The sequence below is a fragment of the Molothrus aeneus genome, chromosome 3 (genome assembly GCF_037042795.1).
Source record: "Molothrus aeneus isolate 106 chromosome 3, BPBGC_Maene_1.0, whole genome shotgun sequence".
NCBI classification, from domain to species: Eukaryota; Metazoa; Chordata; class Aves; order Passeriformes; family Icteridae; genus Molothrus; species Molothrus aeneus.
Genome location: NC_089648.1, coordinates 36,063,050 through 36,076,979, shown reverse-complemented (window position 1 = coordinate 36,076,979; position 13,930 = coordinate 36,063,050). Strand labels below are relative to the sequence as shown.

Genomic DNA, 13,930 nt, shown 5'->3' with positions numbered 1-13,930 from the left:
AATCATCTTGTTTATTGTGGACCTCTACTAGAAATAGCATTCCTGCTTTCTTAAGTCATGGAGCATTCTCTTTGAATTGTGCTAAAGGCACTGGCCTTTTATTGATTGATCAGCTGATCCTGCATAGAGGAACTGCCAAAAGTAAAATTAAGTCACTTGCAAGTGTCCTCCTTCTCATATGCAATACCATAGTTTAGATTTTTGATGTGGATTTTAGCTCAAATCAAGTCTAATCCAGACGTGCTCTCAGTTCCAGTAATGAGAGACTCCAGCAAAGTACGAATGAATGGATATCCAGTTGTCCAAAACTTTGTCATATTTCACAACATTGAATTGTATATTAAAGAGCTCAGCATAAGCCCTTTTGCCTTTAATTTAACTATTTTAATCCCAGAACTGTGTTTTAGACCGATTTGAGAAGTGTGCTCTCAGCCTTTTGAGTTATTCATATGAAAAGTGTGTAAGTGTGAATATGAAAAGTGTGAAAAGGGTGTGTGTCATTTTCCAAAAAAAACTGACTTCCATTTAAATTCTGTAATACTTTGTCTCCTGCCATGGTGGTTAATACTTTCCAAGGAAACATAGGGACAACACTTGATAGATCAGTTGACTAAAGTTCTTTTTGGATACATCACTGATATACTCTTATGTAGCTAATGTTCCTGAAAAATTGAAAAAGTGTTAAATTTTTTTTTCAACAGTGCACATCTTCTTTGTAGACATCTGCATACTTTTTCATAGAAAAAAAAGATTTTTTATATGACATAGTTCTCTGAGGTTGAGTTTTGGAAACTGAAATTACATTTGAGTTACATTTATATTATATTTGAGCACATTTAAATCAGGACAGCCATAGGTATAAAATAGAATATATTCTAAGAATATATTCTTTATACCTATAGAATAGGTATAAAATGTAATTGACATTTTGCATTGGCAGAACACAGGGTCTGACCCTTTACTGTGTGAAGAACACTTGAAAATAAAGGAAGTCAGACATGTTTAAAAATATTATTCCAGGTTGTATTTACTGTGGTAATGTGCTAGAGTTCATATGTACATAAAACATATATTTCTAATGAATGTAGGGAGAAATAAGAGAATAGGGAGATAGGCAGTGAAAAACTTTTAATCTCTAAGGGTTTGGTACTGATTCTGAAGTTCACCACTGTTAATGGGTTAAATCTCTTCTTGATATTAAGAAATTTTTGTTTGAAACTTTATTCTGGTCTCATTTCAACTTCTAATGATAACCTTGAGTCTCTGACCTTGGAGATGCCCGGTCTAGATTAAAACCATGCCAGAGGTATTCCAACATTTTGTAAGGAATATCCATAGCTATTCTAAAAAGTGCTTCACTCAAACAGTGATCAGCATTGCCTGTGAAATCAAATTCATTAGCATTGCCCTGGGCTTTGACAATTCTCTGCATATCACATTCTGTTCCATAGTTTCACAGAACAGAATGCGTTTCATTTCATTTTCCTTGAAAATTTACTTGGCCTAATATCTTGGCAGCAGTTTGCAAACTTTGCTAGGTTATAAGGCTGCCAGCAAGAATAAAGAACTGGCTTCCAGTCTTCCATGAATAGAAGTAAATTTGCTAAATTGTTTTCTTGTTGTGATATCAGTCAGACTCATCTTTTAAACTTCATCTAAAGAAATTTTCATGCAATTTGACCTCATAAAAATTGCAGCTAGACAATTTTAGAATAGAAGTGAGATGCAAATTCTGGATGGTTGGGTAATTAATCTCATACATCACTTGCCAAAGATTTCACTTGGTGCTGATCAGTGGTAAGCTCTGGGTGCATTTTCAAGGAGTTATAGTGTAGTTCACCTGTACTTATTGATCAAGAAACAGGAGTTACTGGAAGGTGTTAGGAACTAGATCAGGCAAGAAAAGATGATCGCAAAGCTCTCTTCAGAAATTAAAATTATTTTATCACTTACAGAGTAAAACAGAAAGCTTTCATGAAAGTTTGCTGCTGATTTTCAGTCTACATCAAAAGTGGTTTTTTCCTGTTTGTTTGTTTTTCCTCTTGACAGGTGCAGCAAGTTACAACAGTTTTTATGTTTTTTGCAAAAATTTCTGCCAAGCTGTGAAGCCTGGTAAACTGAGGGTCCGCTGCAGTGTATGCAAACAAGGAACCCTGACGTTGGCAAGGGTAAGGTTTTTTGGATTTGTTTCAAGGTTTTGGGGTATATGGAGATGACATATTTAGTCTTTTCTATTTGCATACATATGGCTATGTATATATGTAGTCTTACTTTTTTTTTCTTGCTGTTTATGGCTGAGAAGAGTAGTTCAAAGGATGTTGAAAATTTCACTCACTTGTTTCTACTATTTTGAGCATATACAAGGTACATGGTGCAGACTAGAGCTCCAGTCCTTGAAAGACACACTTAGCTCTTTCTTTAAAGGACTAATGATTAACCTGATTGTATGCGCAATCTATGCAACTACATATGTGCTAAAAGGATGGGATGACAGACCTTTATTCAAAGCTTAGAGCTGTTGTTAAGGCCTCAGAAACACCTGAATTCAGATCTCAGTTGTGATCATTATGGGCTGCGGCCAGAAGTTTTTGAACAGATGTGTAGTTGAGAATATTAATCCTTCCAGCCCTGTTGCAGCATGTAAAGTCAAGGAAAAGTTATTGTTCTTGGACAGAAAACTAGATCTCTCAAGCTTGGTTTGCACCCTAAAATGAGAGTGTGTTGGGGAGTGAGTTGAATGTGCACTTGTATAAAGTTTTGAAGGGTTTTTTTCTTCTATCTGAGTACTGCTAAATTTCACTGGTTGTGTTACTGTTGCATGAGTTCTTCCTCTCTCCTAAATCAGGAGATTAGTCAACCAGGTTTGTTATGGGAGAGGCTTAGGTCTTGAGGAAGACTGATGCATACCATGCTGTAGCTTGGTTCTAAGGAACTTTCATATTCAGCCCATGTTCAAGTGTTTAAATTTGTCTTTTGCTGTGGTTTAAAGTTTCAGCTTTGTGTTCTCAATGTATCACGGTGATTCAATGTCTTTACATGTAATAGCACTGCAAAAAAATAGCAATTAAAACCCCAGGTTTTATATTCTCCTCGAAAAGAAAAATAAAGTATGGTATTGTATAAACCATACCATACTTATTAGACTTACACATCTAATTCAAAAAGCCACAACTACAATGCCCTTCAAGCTTTATGTGCTATTCCTGAATTAACCAACTATCTCTGATTTATTTTAGAGGCTTCAAAGTGCTGCATTTTGCAGTGTTCCAGATGAACACATCTAAGGGGATTCTTTTTCTCTCAAAATTTTTATTCAAATATTGGTGATTAGCATAGGCTTGAATCATATATAAATCAAGACAGAAGAGAAGACACCATTAATGCACATTTCCAATGGATGAAAACACAGACAATATTCTATTCAGCTTTTATACATGAAGTCAGTGCTGCTGAAAGACATTGCTGGTGTCACTAGATGAGTCTGAATCTTATAGATTCCACTGATATCACACAACATGAGTCCTTTGTTAGACTCAGAGGCTTCCTTCAGCATGTCCACTTTTGGAAATGATGACTTTCACATCTGTCCTGTTTGATTTGGGATCATTGCATTCCTTCTATTAAATAAACCTAAATACATTTCCTAACTATTCAGCTTTTACAGAATCTGCACTGTTCTTGGTTTGGGGGACTTAAAAAAAACCCAAAAAACATCAACCCTGTATTGTCTCCCAGGAATTCCTCATAACTCCATGGTGGAAATGCTATTACAAGAAGTTTCAGTAGTGTACACCTATAAATACCTTCTGATTGCCTGGAATGTACGTGGGCCTACATTCTTTTGGCAAATACGGGTTCAATGACACAATAAATATATGCAGGCTGATAAATTCAATTGAATGAGCAGATTACAGCTGCTTCTTCTTTCTATTACCATATTTTACAGTACATATGAAAGGAAAGTGGCTGGAAACTTGTAGTGGAAGCTGTTCCAATTTTCAAGGTTGATTCAAAAAATCCCAGCTTTTTGAGGATTTGATAAGATACTTCAGCATAAAAGTACAAAAGAGGAAAGGGAGATATCTTCTGGAAAGTTTAAAATGATAATTTTATTCTGTTTTAGTTTTAAAATAATGCTTGGCTGTGAAAATAATTTGCACTTGAGATTCTTGTTACTTTCTCCACAAAGCAGAGAGAATCTGTTATCATTCTTTTCCTCTTGAATTGAGGCAGAGCACAGTAGTTAGGAACAGTGTGCATTCTGTTCCTGCAGCTTGGGCTGGCAGTCCTGTGGGCTTCCAAAGTGCAGTGTTTGCAATATGTGCACTCCTAATGTCATGAATGTGCTATGCAAGTCAGTTTGTTTTATAAACACACAGCATCCATCTCAGTCCTGTGGTTATAAAGAGTAGGTGCAGATTTTGCATGTGCCTGCCTCACCTTCTTTTCTGCTCCACTTTACAAGGAGACAGAAAACAATTCCAGTTGGAGTGGCTTCAAAGATGTACTAAGACTTATTTCTTACTGTATAGAGACCACTCTGTGTTAAGGCCAGGCAAAAGTGTGTCTCTCACAGCAAGTGAGCTGTATTAGCCCTGCTTTCTTCAATGCATTGCAGTCTACAGTGGCCAAAGTCTGCTGAAAAGGTTAAAAAAAGTTCGAGTTAGTATATTACCCCAAACCCTCTGTCTTTCCTCTCCAATCCCATAGAGCTATACCAGTGATACCAATAGATATTCTCTCTACTGGTGCTACAGTTATTCTCGTTTTATAGAGAAATTAGTCAAAATAAAGTTGACATAAACTAACTATTAAAAACACTTGTCTGTACCACTATACTACAGACCTGTCAGCAAAGCCACTTCTTTTTTTAGTTCTCTTTTTTCCCCCCAGTCTTGGAAAACTGTGCCTGACCTTTACATGGCAACAGAGCAAGTTTCTTTTGTGCTCAGAAGCACAGAAGCTCTTTTGTGCCATAAGCACCAAAGCTCTCTGTAAGCCAACATTTGTTACACTAAATCTTTTATTGAGATGAAAGTGAATACCTGTGTAAAACCTGCACAAAGCCTTGCGCAGCCTTCACTTACTCTACATGCTAATCCTTTGACTACCTAAGATACAAATGACCAGCCTGATTAAATTGAGCTTTCTTTTTTCATGGTGTGTGGGCTGGCATTTAAAATATTACTTATTCCATTAAGTAGTCTTATTCTAAAACCATATTTAGCAGTCATGGATATTTGCATAGCATTATTTTAATATATGATGCTCAGATTAAATTTATGATACAATATTTCTATAAAATTAAACAGATTACTGTTTTTTTTATTTTTACCTCAGACACCATCTAAATATTACATTTGTCATTTTACAGTTGGCACTTACCTGGAACTTTGCAAAAATGTCATGACCTCATCCTTTATGGGAGATGTATACAGGTTAATTTAATGATAAGAAAACGTCACTGTAAAAATATCACATCTCCCTATTTTTTCTAATTAATCAAGCACAAAAGATATCTGTAAAGATTGGTACGTGGAAGTCTTGTGTAGGCCACCTACAGTCCTAACAGGAAGTTTTTTTAATATAGCTTGAAAACTTTAGTAGCCGTGATTCAGAAAATTAGCGTATTCCTCTTTCCAGAAAACAAGCAAACAACAAAACCAAAACAAAAAACCCCACAATAACAAAGCAAAAAAAAAACCAAAACCAACAACAAACCAAACAACAAAGAAAAATAAAACTCAAAATAAACAAACAAAGACCCACACAAAAATGTCTGATTGGAGCAGTCACATTGGCAGTCCATCTTTCGGAGCTATATCAGTGTTAACATTCATAGTGTTAGTTCTCTAGTGAAAAGAAAAATGTGTATCTGTGAATGGAAGGCTAGATTCTGAGAACTGATATGCATCAGGCTATACACAAACCCACACTTTTCCAATGCATCTGACTTTGTATGTACTCCAGGTAAAAAAAGACAGGAACATTTGATTTGGTATCTGTCATAATTCAGAATTCAACCAGAGTAAGAGTCTGGATTGAAGTGTGACAAATAGACTTTGGGGCTCCCTATTCAGGCACAGGTGCTATGATGAGGCCATTTCTAGTGTGGGGACTCATCACTACTTGGTCATTCTTCTTCTTCTTGTGTCCTTGCTAGTTGATACTGAGTTTTCAGTGTATCATCCAGCACAAGCACCAAAGTAGTTTGTCGTAGCCCCTCTGTACTTTGCAAGCATTCACGTCATTATGTCAGATCTTTTCAGACATGAGGAGTTATATTCAGATCTAACTCCCTACAGCTGAGATGAGATTTAGTTTCTGTCACTTAGAGCACATCTGGTGTGTACTGTCCCATTGCTGTCCTTGCCCTCTGTGCTCCAGGGGAGCCTCCTGACGTCACAGGTTTTGTTAAACTGTCTCTGCCACAGAACTGCTCTTCTATTGTTTATCAAATCAATGATATTGCTTACATCTATTTCTTTTCATTTTAAACCTAACAGAGAAATGGACATTTACTGAATTTTGTTTCTCTGGAAGCATGAAAGGCTTGTGATTTGGGTGGTTTGTCAGCATAGACTGTGTGGTACATCACAGTTTGGCACAAACAAAGTCTTCTGAGTGCCTTTCAGTGACTGATAAATATCAGGTCATAAATGGTGATAGTGGTCTTCCTAACAGATGATAGTGCAGTGTTTGGAATTTGATACTTTCATATTTCCTAGGAAGAGAAAGATCTGTAACACAGTAATTTGCTTTGAGTTCTTACTTCCTATCTCCATTTAAGCTATTTTAATAAGGTATTTTCTTTTTGATTAATATAAACTTATTTTACAATAATATAAAATAAAAAAGCAGTTTACCTTTTATCTCTGTTTTTTTTTTTTAATATATCATTGTAAAACTCCATTTCACAGTGCATAACCTTTCACCACTGCTCATTTGAAGTCACATTTTTTTCCTGGAATTAATTACTTGCATCCTCCCTCAGTAACAGAGAAAGGAAGGAGCACTGCTCACTACATCTGAGCAAGGCTGACTGAAAGGAAAAGGGTCAAGTAGCACCTCTGAAATTATGTAGTCCTTACTGCTGCTAAGTCAGCTTCTCCCCTCTGATGGTTTCACTACCGGAGTAATATGGCAAAGAGATTACAAAAATCAATTTGTCCTTTAAAGGTAAACTGCAAAATAAACAGCCACAGAAGTGTATGTGAAAAAGTGTGATCTCATTTACAGGCTGGAAGATATTAAACTGTGATTTAATTCTTGAGAATAGGTAACTTAGTTGTTTGTCTCTCCAAAATTACATGTGTTCTGGGAGGATACAAATGTTTTTGATATATATTCTAGCTTACACATGACAAACACTATGTGTTCAAATGCTTCTATTGAATACTGTGCATAAAAAAGTTACCACTGTAATGTGTGACTCCTTGGTCAAACTAACAAACCTGAAAGAACCATTTATTTTTGGGTTCCTGCTAATGAATGTGTAAGTACAAAAATAGCTTAATTTCGCTGCATTTGGCTGACAGAAGTAGCATTTACAGGAAATTACACATATTCAGTACATGTGCTTCTTTCTGCATAAATAATCAAAAATGCCTCAATTCTGACACCTAAATTGCCACCACTGGGCACTGATGTTAATGCTGCCTTGAGAAGACTAGGCCAGAGAAAAGAAGCTCTTGGAAAAATTTTTCCCAGGGTTTCCACTGAATCAGGAAATCTTTCTTCATTAGTTATATTAAGCCAGCACTCTAAATTGTAAGCCTAATGTTTTTTCCTAATGAACCAGTGTTTTTTGAGAGAGAGGGAAAATCTTAAATACCAATGAGTTATTCTGTTGTTTAGGCCAAGCCCAGCCATGCCAGGATTCCAGAGAGAAATCGGGCATATTTTGATCTTCTCCCTACCTGCTGCACAGGGAACTGTACTCTTGTGCAATCATTTCTCTTATTAAGTGATCTTGATGGTAACAGGGATGCTGAATGTGAGCTGCTGGGACTGCCATTCATATAAAGAGTTCGTGTCATCCACTCCTCTTTATTGTTCTCACACTGCTTGCAGTGACTTGGTGCACAGCATCAGCATTAAATAAATGCTCAGCTCCATCTGAAGAGAACAGTTGGGAGGATTCAGAAGACTTGACATGGTTTTATTCAGGCTTTTAGCTACCTCTTTCACTTATTTTTAAATATCCCTTACGAAAAAATTCATTATGTTGGACATAAATTGTAATATACAGTAAATGAAAACACATACTTGATTTATGAAAAAAAAAAAAACCTCATCCATTTCAAAAGACAGTAATGGAGATTCGTTCACGCAAAATAAACTTGGCTGAGGAAACAGTTTTTTGCCTCTATGTTGAAAAAATGATGCAAGTTCTTTTATTTTAATAAGATAAGAAAGTATATTTTAACTCAATTCCATTAGAAGCTCTGAGATATCTATGCATGATTTACAATATTTATTGCAGTATGTGTTTTCAGTGAGGTTACACGTTATAAAGTGTCCTAAAAGCTAGAAAAAAATACCATTGGAAAGAAGGAAAATGACTTCAGTATTATGTACTGCTTCAAGTCATGCTGTGAAATAAAACTGCCTTTTAATGTGAAGCCTAGAGTGAGTTTCTCCAGCCTGGGTGACAACAGTCATAAATGAAAGGGAAAACAGTTACCAAATTTACTTTCAGATAAGATTTTACATGAGTTTCTGAATCAAATGTCTAATAAACCCTTTTGCCAGAGAGGATAGATTTATGCCTAGTAAAGCAGATGGTGTTCAGTGCATGTTGTCCTTGCAGTTGCTGTGATATCAGGAAGCACAGACTCACAGAATGGTTGAGGTTGGAAGGGAGCTCTGAAAGTCATCTGGTCCAACCCTCTGCTTGAGCAGGGCCACTTGGAGCCACTTGCCCAAGACTATTTCCTTTTGAATATCTCCAAAGATAGAGACTCCACAGGCTCTCTGTTCAACCTGTGCCAGCACTCAGTGACCCTCACAGTCCGAGTTGCTCCTTATGCTCAGGCTGCACCTCCCATGTCTCAGTTTGTGCCCATCAACTCTGCTCCTGTCACTAGACACCTCTGAAGAAAGACTGGCTCTGTCTTCTTTGTATTATCCCTTCAGATATTTATACAAGGAGGGGAGATCATCACTAATGTCTATTTCAGTATATCATGGGAGGCCTGGGACTAGTAAGAAATACCATGCTCAGAGTATCACTTGTTTTGTCAAAATTAGTTGCTTTTGAATTTTTTTTCATGCAATATTGCATATTCTCAGAATGTATAAATATAGATCAGATGTGGACTTTAAACTCTTTCACTCTTACAGGTCTTGTGCTATTTGTATTAATGTTGTTATGTCTTTTTGTTTAGATGGAAACCTTTTGAGGAAAAAAAAACAGGGAGTGCCAACAAATGATAAGTAAGCCTTATTCAGCTTTAGTTTGGGGGGCAGTTTGGGGCCCCCTCTTCTTGGGAGCAGAAATGTAATGAGAGAGGCAATGCTCTTTCCCTCTGCTTGCATATTGCACCCACAAACATGTATTGTTCCCCAGGGAAGTGAAAAGTTTCATATTAATTTTTGGCAGCACTGCTGTCATTGTCTTAACTACATGCAAAGACGGCCCTCTCTCCATACAGCAACTCCTCCTCTCACAAAGAAGGGACCTCTTTTGAAAGTTTCTTAGCCTTTTATGTTGAAAGGAGATACAATGAATATTCATCAGCATTCTAGATATTAGAGCCATAGCTGCATATGTTGGTAAATCCTTCTTGATCCCTCCTGGATCCCCTTTTCTACTCAATGAGACCAAAATGTGCTGTGGATGTGTTGCTGAAATGTATTACAATACAAGGAAATCATGGGATATGATAGTGGGCCTTTTTTTTTTCTTTTTTTTTTTTTAATATGGCAGCTGCCACTGAGATTTAGATGTCCCTGTGCATAACTCACCTAATTTGCTTTCTTTATTAAAGGACAGCTAAACTTCTGTCTACCCAGTATTATTCCTTGGATAGCTGTGGGTACAAAGAGATCATGCTCACACTACATTACTTCAACATTTTTGATAATGATGAATATTAAACAAATCTAAAGTGTCGGTAATTTTCATCCTAGTTTTTAAGATGATGAAATATCTAAAGCACCAGCTGGCTCAGGAGGAAAAAATAAGTATATTTACTTAAGGTATTGTAGTAGCAGAAGTAGCAAATGTCAAACTATTTTCTTGCGAGTGTACCTTCATGTCCATTAAGAAGCTGGTGTATTTTCTTAATAATAATAACAATAGTGATCATTATAATAATAGCAATGATGATGATTATTATTATCAAAATTATTGATAATTTTTAGTGGTTAATTTAAAACATAGTAAAGGGACTGTTTACCTCTAAAAGAACTATAAACAGGTATTTTTTCTAAGTCAATGTGGAAGAAATCATTCCAAATCTTTACATTTGGAATGTCACAGCTTGTGCTGTTTTTCCTAGTTTTGGACTGAATTATTCAATAAGAAGGGTTTGGGGTACTTAAACACTATGTAAGTAAAACTCAGACATCTCTAACTAAAAAAATCAGCTGATTTTATGTTACATTGATTAGACTTGTTTAGATAGGTTTGTGATCTAAAGGTATTAAGGTCAAATTCATTCAACCTTTCCTCAGAGCTTCATTACTATAAAACATCTGTTAACAGGATGGAGCCACAACCAGGGTAGTTATATTGATTTGACTTTCTTGGCAGAGGTATGTAGTGTTCTAATGAGGGGTTTCCCCTTCTTTTTGGGTGTGATGACCAGTTAACAATCCACAAATAAATTTTTAGTATTTATTTAAGTTTTTCTGCTACAAGCAACTGGATAGAACAAACATCCTTGGTCCCCTGTAGCAATTGCATATATTTAAAACTTGCTACATGATGCAGCAAAAAGAGTTTAGTGATATATCTTGAATGTAGAAGGGCTTATGTTTGCTTTGGGGTAGTTTTCAAATATCATAAATGCCTCTGTGTTAAGAATTTGATTATCTTATGAGTCCAGTTCCTTTTTCTTTTAAATAAATATACAAATATACATATAACATGGAACCCTGAACATTTTCTAGGCTTTCCTTGCACACTGTCATAAAAGATGAGTGAAGAGAGAATCAGTAGCACATTTACTTAGGTTTGACCTGCATGTGCACATTAGCTTTTTATGTTCTGATGATGGTGGAAGCACTTCACCTTTGTTTCAGATATTTATGTACATTCCCCAAGTTCTAGATTTTATTGGCTTAAAAAAAAAAAGAATTCAGGTTTTAATAATTAAAATCAGTATGTTCTACATGTTCTTATTTCCATAAGTGCAGTCAAAAAAGTCAGTTTAGTTGGCAGAAGTTATCTTTTTCAGAGTAAGGCACTGCATTTTAGCTGATATCTCAGGTTTCTGTAAAAAGCACCAAGAGATCTTTTTGCTGGTTTTCTTCTGCTTAGCTCTGCACATATCTTGCCAGATGAAAACATTGCTGCCACATCCTGACTTAGGAGTGTTGCAGAGTAATGTCTGTAACTTTGAAAAAATGAGCAGAGATGGTATTATTTGTCTGTTAACAACATAGATGGTAGGGCCTATTCTCAAAGCATAGAAGACATATTTCTCTAAAGTGTGCTTGTTCTTGCTCACGTTGCAAATTGCCTCTCTTCTCCTACCCTCTGTCCTGTGTGTCTAAGAGGATGTACTACTCTGCAGTGTCCTCATCTGAGCAACATGTACTTTCTGGATGTTCATACTCTCTGTGCATATTTTGACATGCTTGATTTGAAAAATTTAGTTTCAGATGGAGAAAATGAATTCCCTTGAAGTTAGATTTTCCATTTCAGTCAGGTCTAATTGCTTTTTTTGTTTTGAACTAACAAACTTGGGCAAATAGGCAGGAATGTGTTTAACTCAACGTTTTCCTGGTGTTTTAGGTGGTGCTTAAGAGTGGGAGAATAATTTTCTTTTAATATCCAATCTCTTCTGAATCTGTAGTTATATGTGCTTTAGTTCAGGTCCAAAACTTCCAAGCTTCTTCAATATGTGGTTAGAAATAATTTTATATAATTTTTTCAAAGAACAAATCACTGAAATGAAAGGCTTTCTGATTATTTGCATGAGTCTTGAGCCTCATGGACCTTTCTGTTGAGGTCAAATCACCAGTTTGAGTCTCTGCCTGAAGGAAGGGTGACAGTACTTTTGGTGAGAAGAAAAATGGATTTAAAATAGTGCAGTCAGGTGCCATCAAAATAAACAGCTTCTATATGCATCTCCTGTCTTATAGGATGTAAATTAATTCAGTCATTTGTAAGGTGATAAATTGAGGGTTGTTTTTATTCTGGAGTAATAGAAGAGGACACTCTGTGGTTTTGTACAGTACTAAAAATTTTTTAAATATTCTAAAAAGGAAAAACAAACAAAAGCCACAAAACCAATTTATGGAACCAAGGGTGCTTTCACTGTGCAACAGTTTTATTTATGTTTTCTTTTACTTTTTTTTTGCTTGCATTTTAGGTAGTGTGTTTATTATGTGATGTTATTCACGATGGGTTTTTTTGGTATAAGACCATGTCATAATATACCATCAGTTATTGATGGTGATGTGCAGATTTATTTACTGAGGATGGACTTTAAAAATAAACTAATGTTGCCTCACTCTCTGGCTTGGAACAGTGTGCAAGACTTTTCTTTTTTTTCGTTTTTCTCTTAATTTCCCTACAGGTCTTGATGTCATGACAATATTCTGTATTTATAATTAATGTATATTTATAATTATTCAGTTGATGTCATCATATGTTAAACCTGATTTCCTCCTATCCCTGTGGCCAGCCCAGCTGAGGGGAATGCAGGATGGGGAAGTTCAGATTCCTGACTGAACTGGGGTAAGAAACAAGAGCCAGCAGTTTCCCTCCTTGGTTCTCTGTCCCCTTCTGTGTCAGTGATGCTGGTTTTTTTGCTGGTTTAAGAAGCTGTTTCCTGAAATTCAGGCCCAGTGATGAGGGCTAAGATTGCTGACTTTAGTTGGCAAAACAATAATTTAAAGATGAAAATGGAATTCATAGGCTTTATTTACTTCAACTAGAATGAAGCTGCTAGATTAAGGTTCTTGTAACTCTACAAATTTTGTCATTTTATTTAAAATGTTAGTACTCTGCAGGAAAAATTTTTCTTCAGTTTGACTCTTATGTTTCTCTTCTGCTTTTACTTCTTTCAAGCATATTGCAATTTATATATTCTGTTGAACATAAAAAGAATTGGCACTTCGTAGCTTTCCTATTTGAGCTTTAACTTTGTGTGGTGAGCAAAGTCTTCCTGTATACTTCAGGGAGGTGACATGGTTAGATACTATCCATTTTGCACTGTGTTCTCTGATAAAATAAATTAGGAGGCCTGAGTGTTTTTTGTCTATCTTAGATGACAAGGGGAGAAAGAAGGTAGGAGAGTGAAAATAGTTTAATTGTTGCCAGTACAGATACTCATTTTGTGCTGGCTGCATATGTTGGGCATGCATGGACAGTAGCATGTCACAAGAAAATTAAGCAAAATTTGGTATGGCTCCTGTTATATTCTGATAAAATCATGATTATTACTTCCTCATGCAAAATTTGTTGAATGCCAGCTCGTCCATAACTATAATAAAACCAACTAATGCATAAATGAATTCTGGCAACTTTCAATAAAATTTTAAAACTTGATATGACAGGCAGGAATGCTAAGAGGCAACCAAGTGTGTAAACACTAAATGAAGGATTATCCTTATTTGTGAAAAATCCATTACAGCAAGAAATTGAATCGGGGGCTTCTCTCAAAAAAGGGCTACTGTGGCTAGTGAGCCAAATCAGTGCCTGATTTTACTCCCTTTTCAGTAATAGGGTTATGTGAGAACCATAAACAATACA

The 13,930-nt window shown here is 36.0% G+C and overlaps 1 protein-coding gene across 1 annotated transcript in view; it reads left to right on the top strand.

The window, feature by feature from the left end:
- Positions 1-13,930, top strand: part of PRKN (parkin RBR E3 ubiquitin protein ligase) — a 675,490-nt gene that overhangs the window by 227,805 nt on the left and 433,755 nt on the right. Inside the window, exon 4 of the mRNA XM_066546681.1 lies at positions 2,050-2,168. Within this exon, the coding sequence (XP_066402778.1) occupies positions 2,050-2,168 (119 nt within the window). The remainder of the gene's footprint in view (positions 1-2,049; positions 2,169-13,930) is intronic.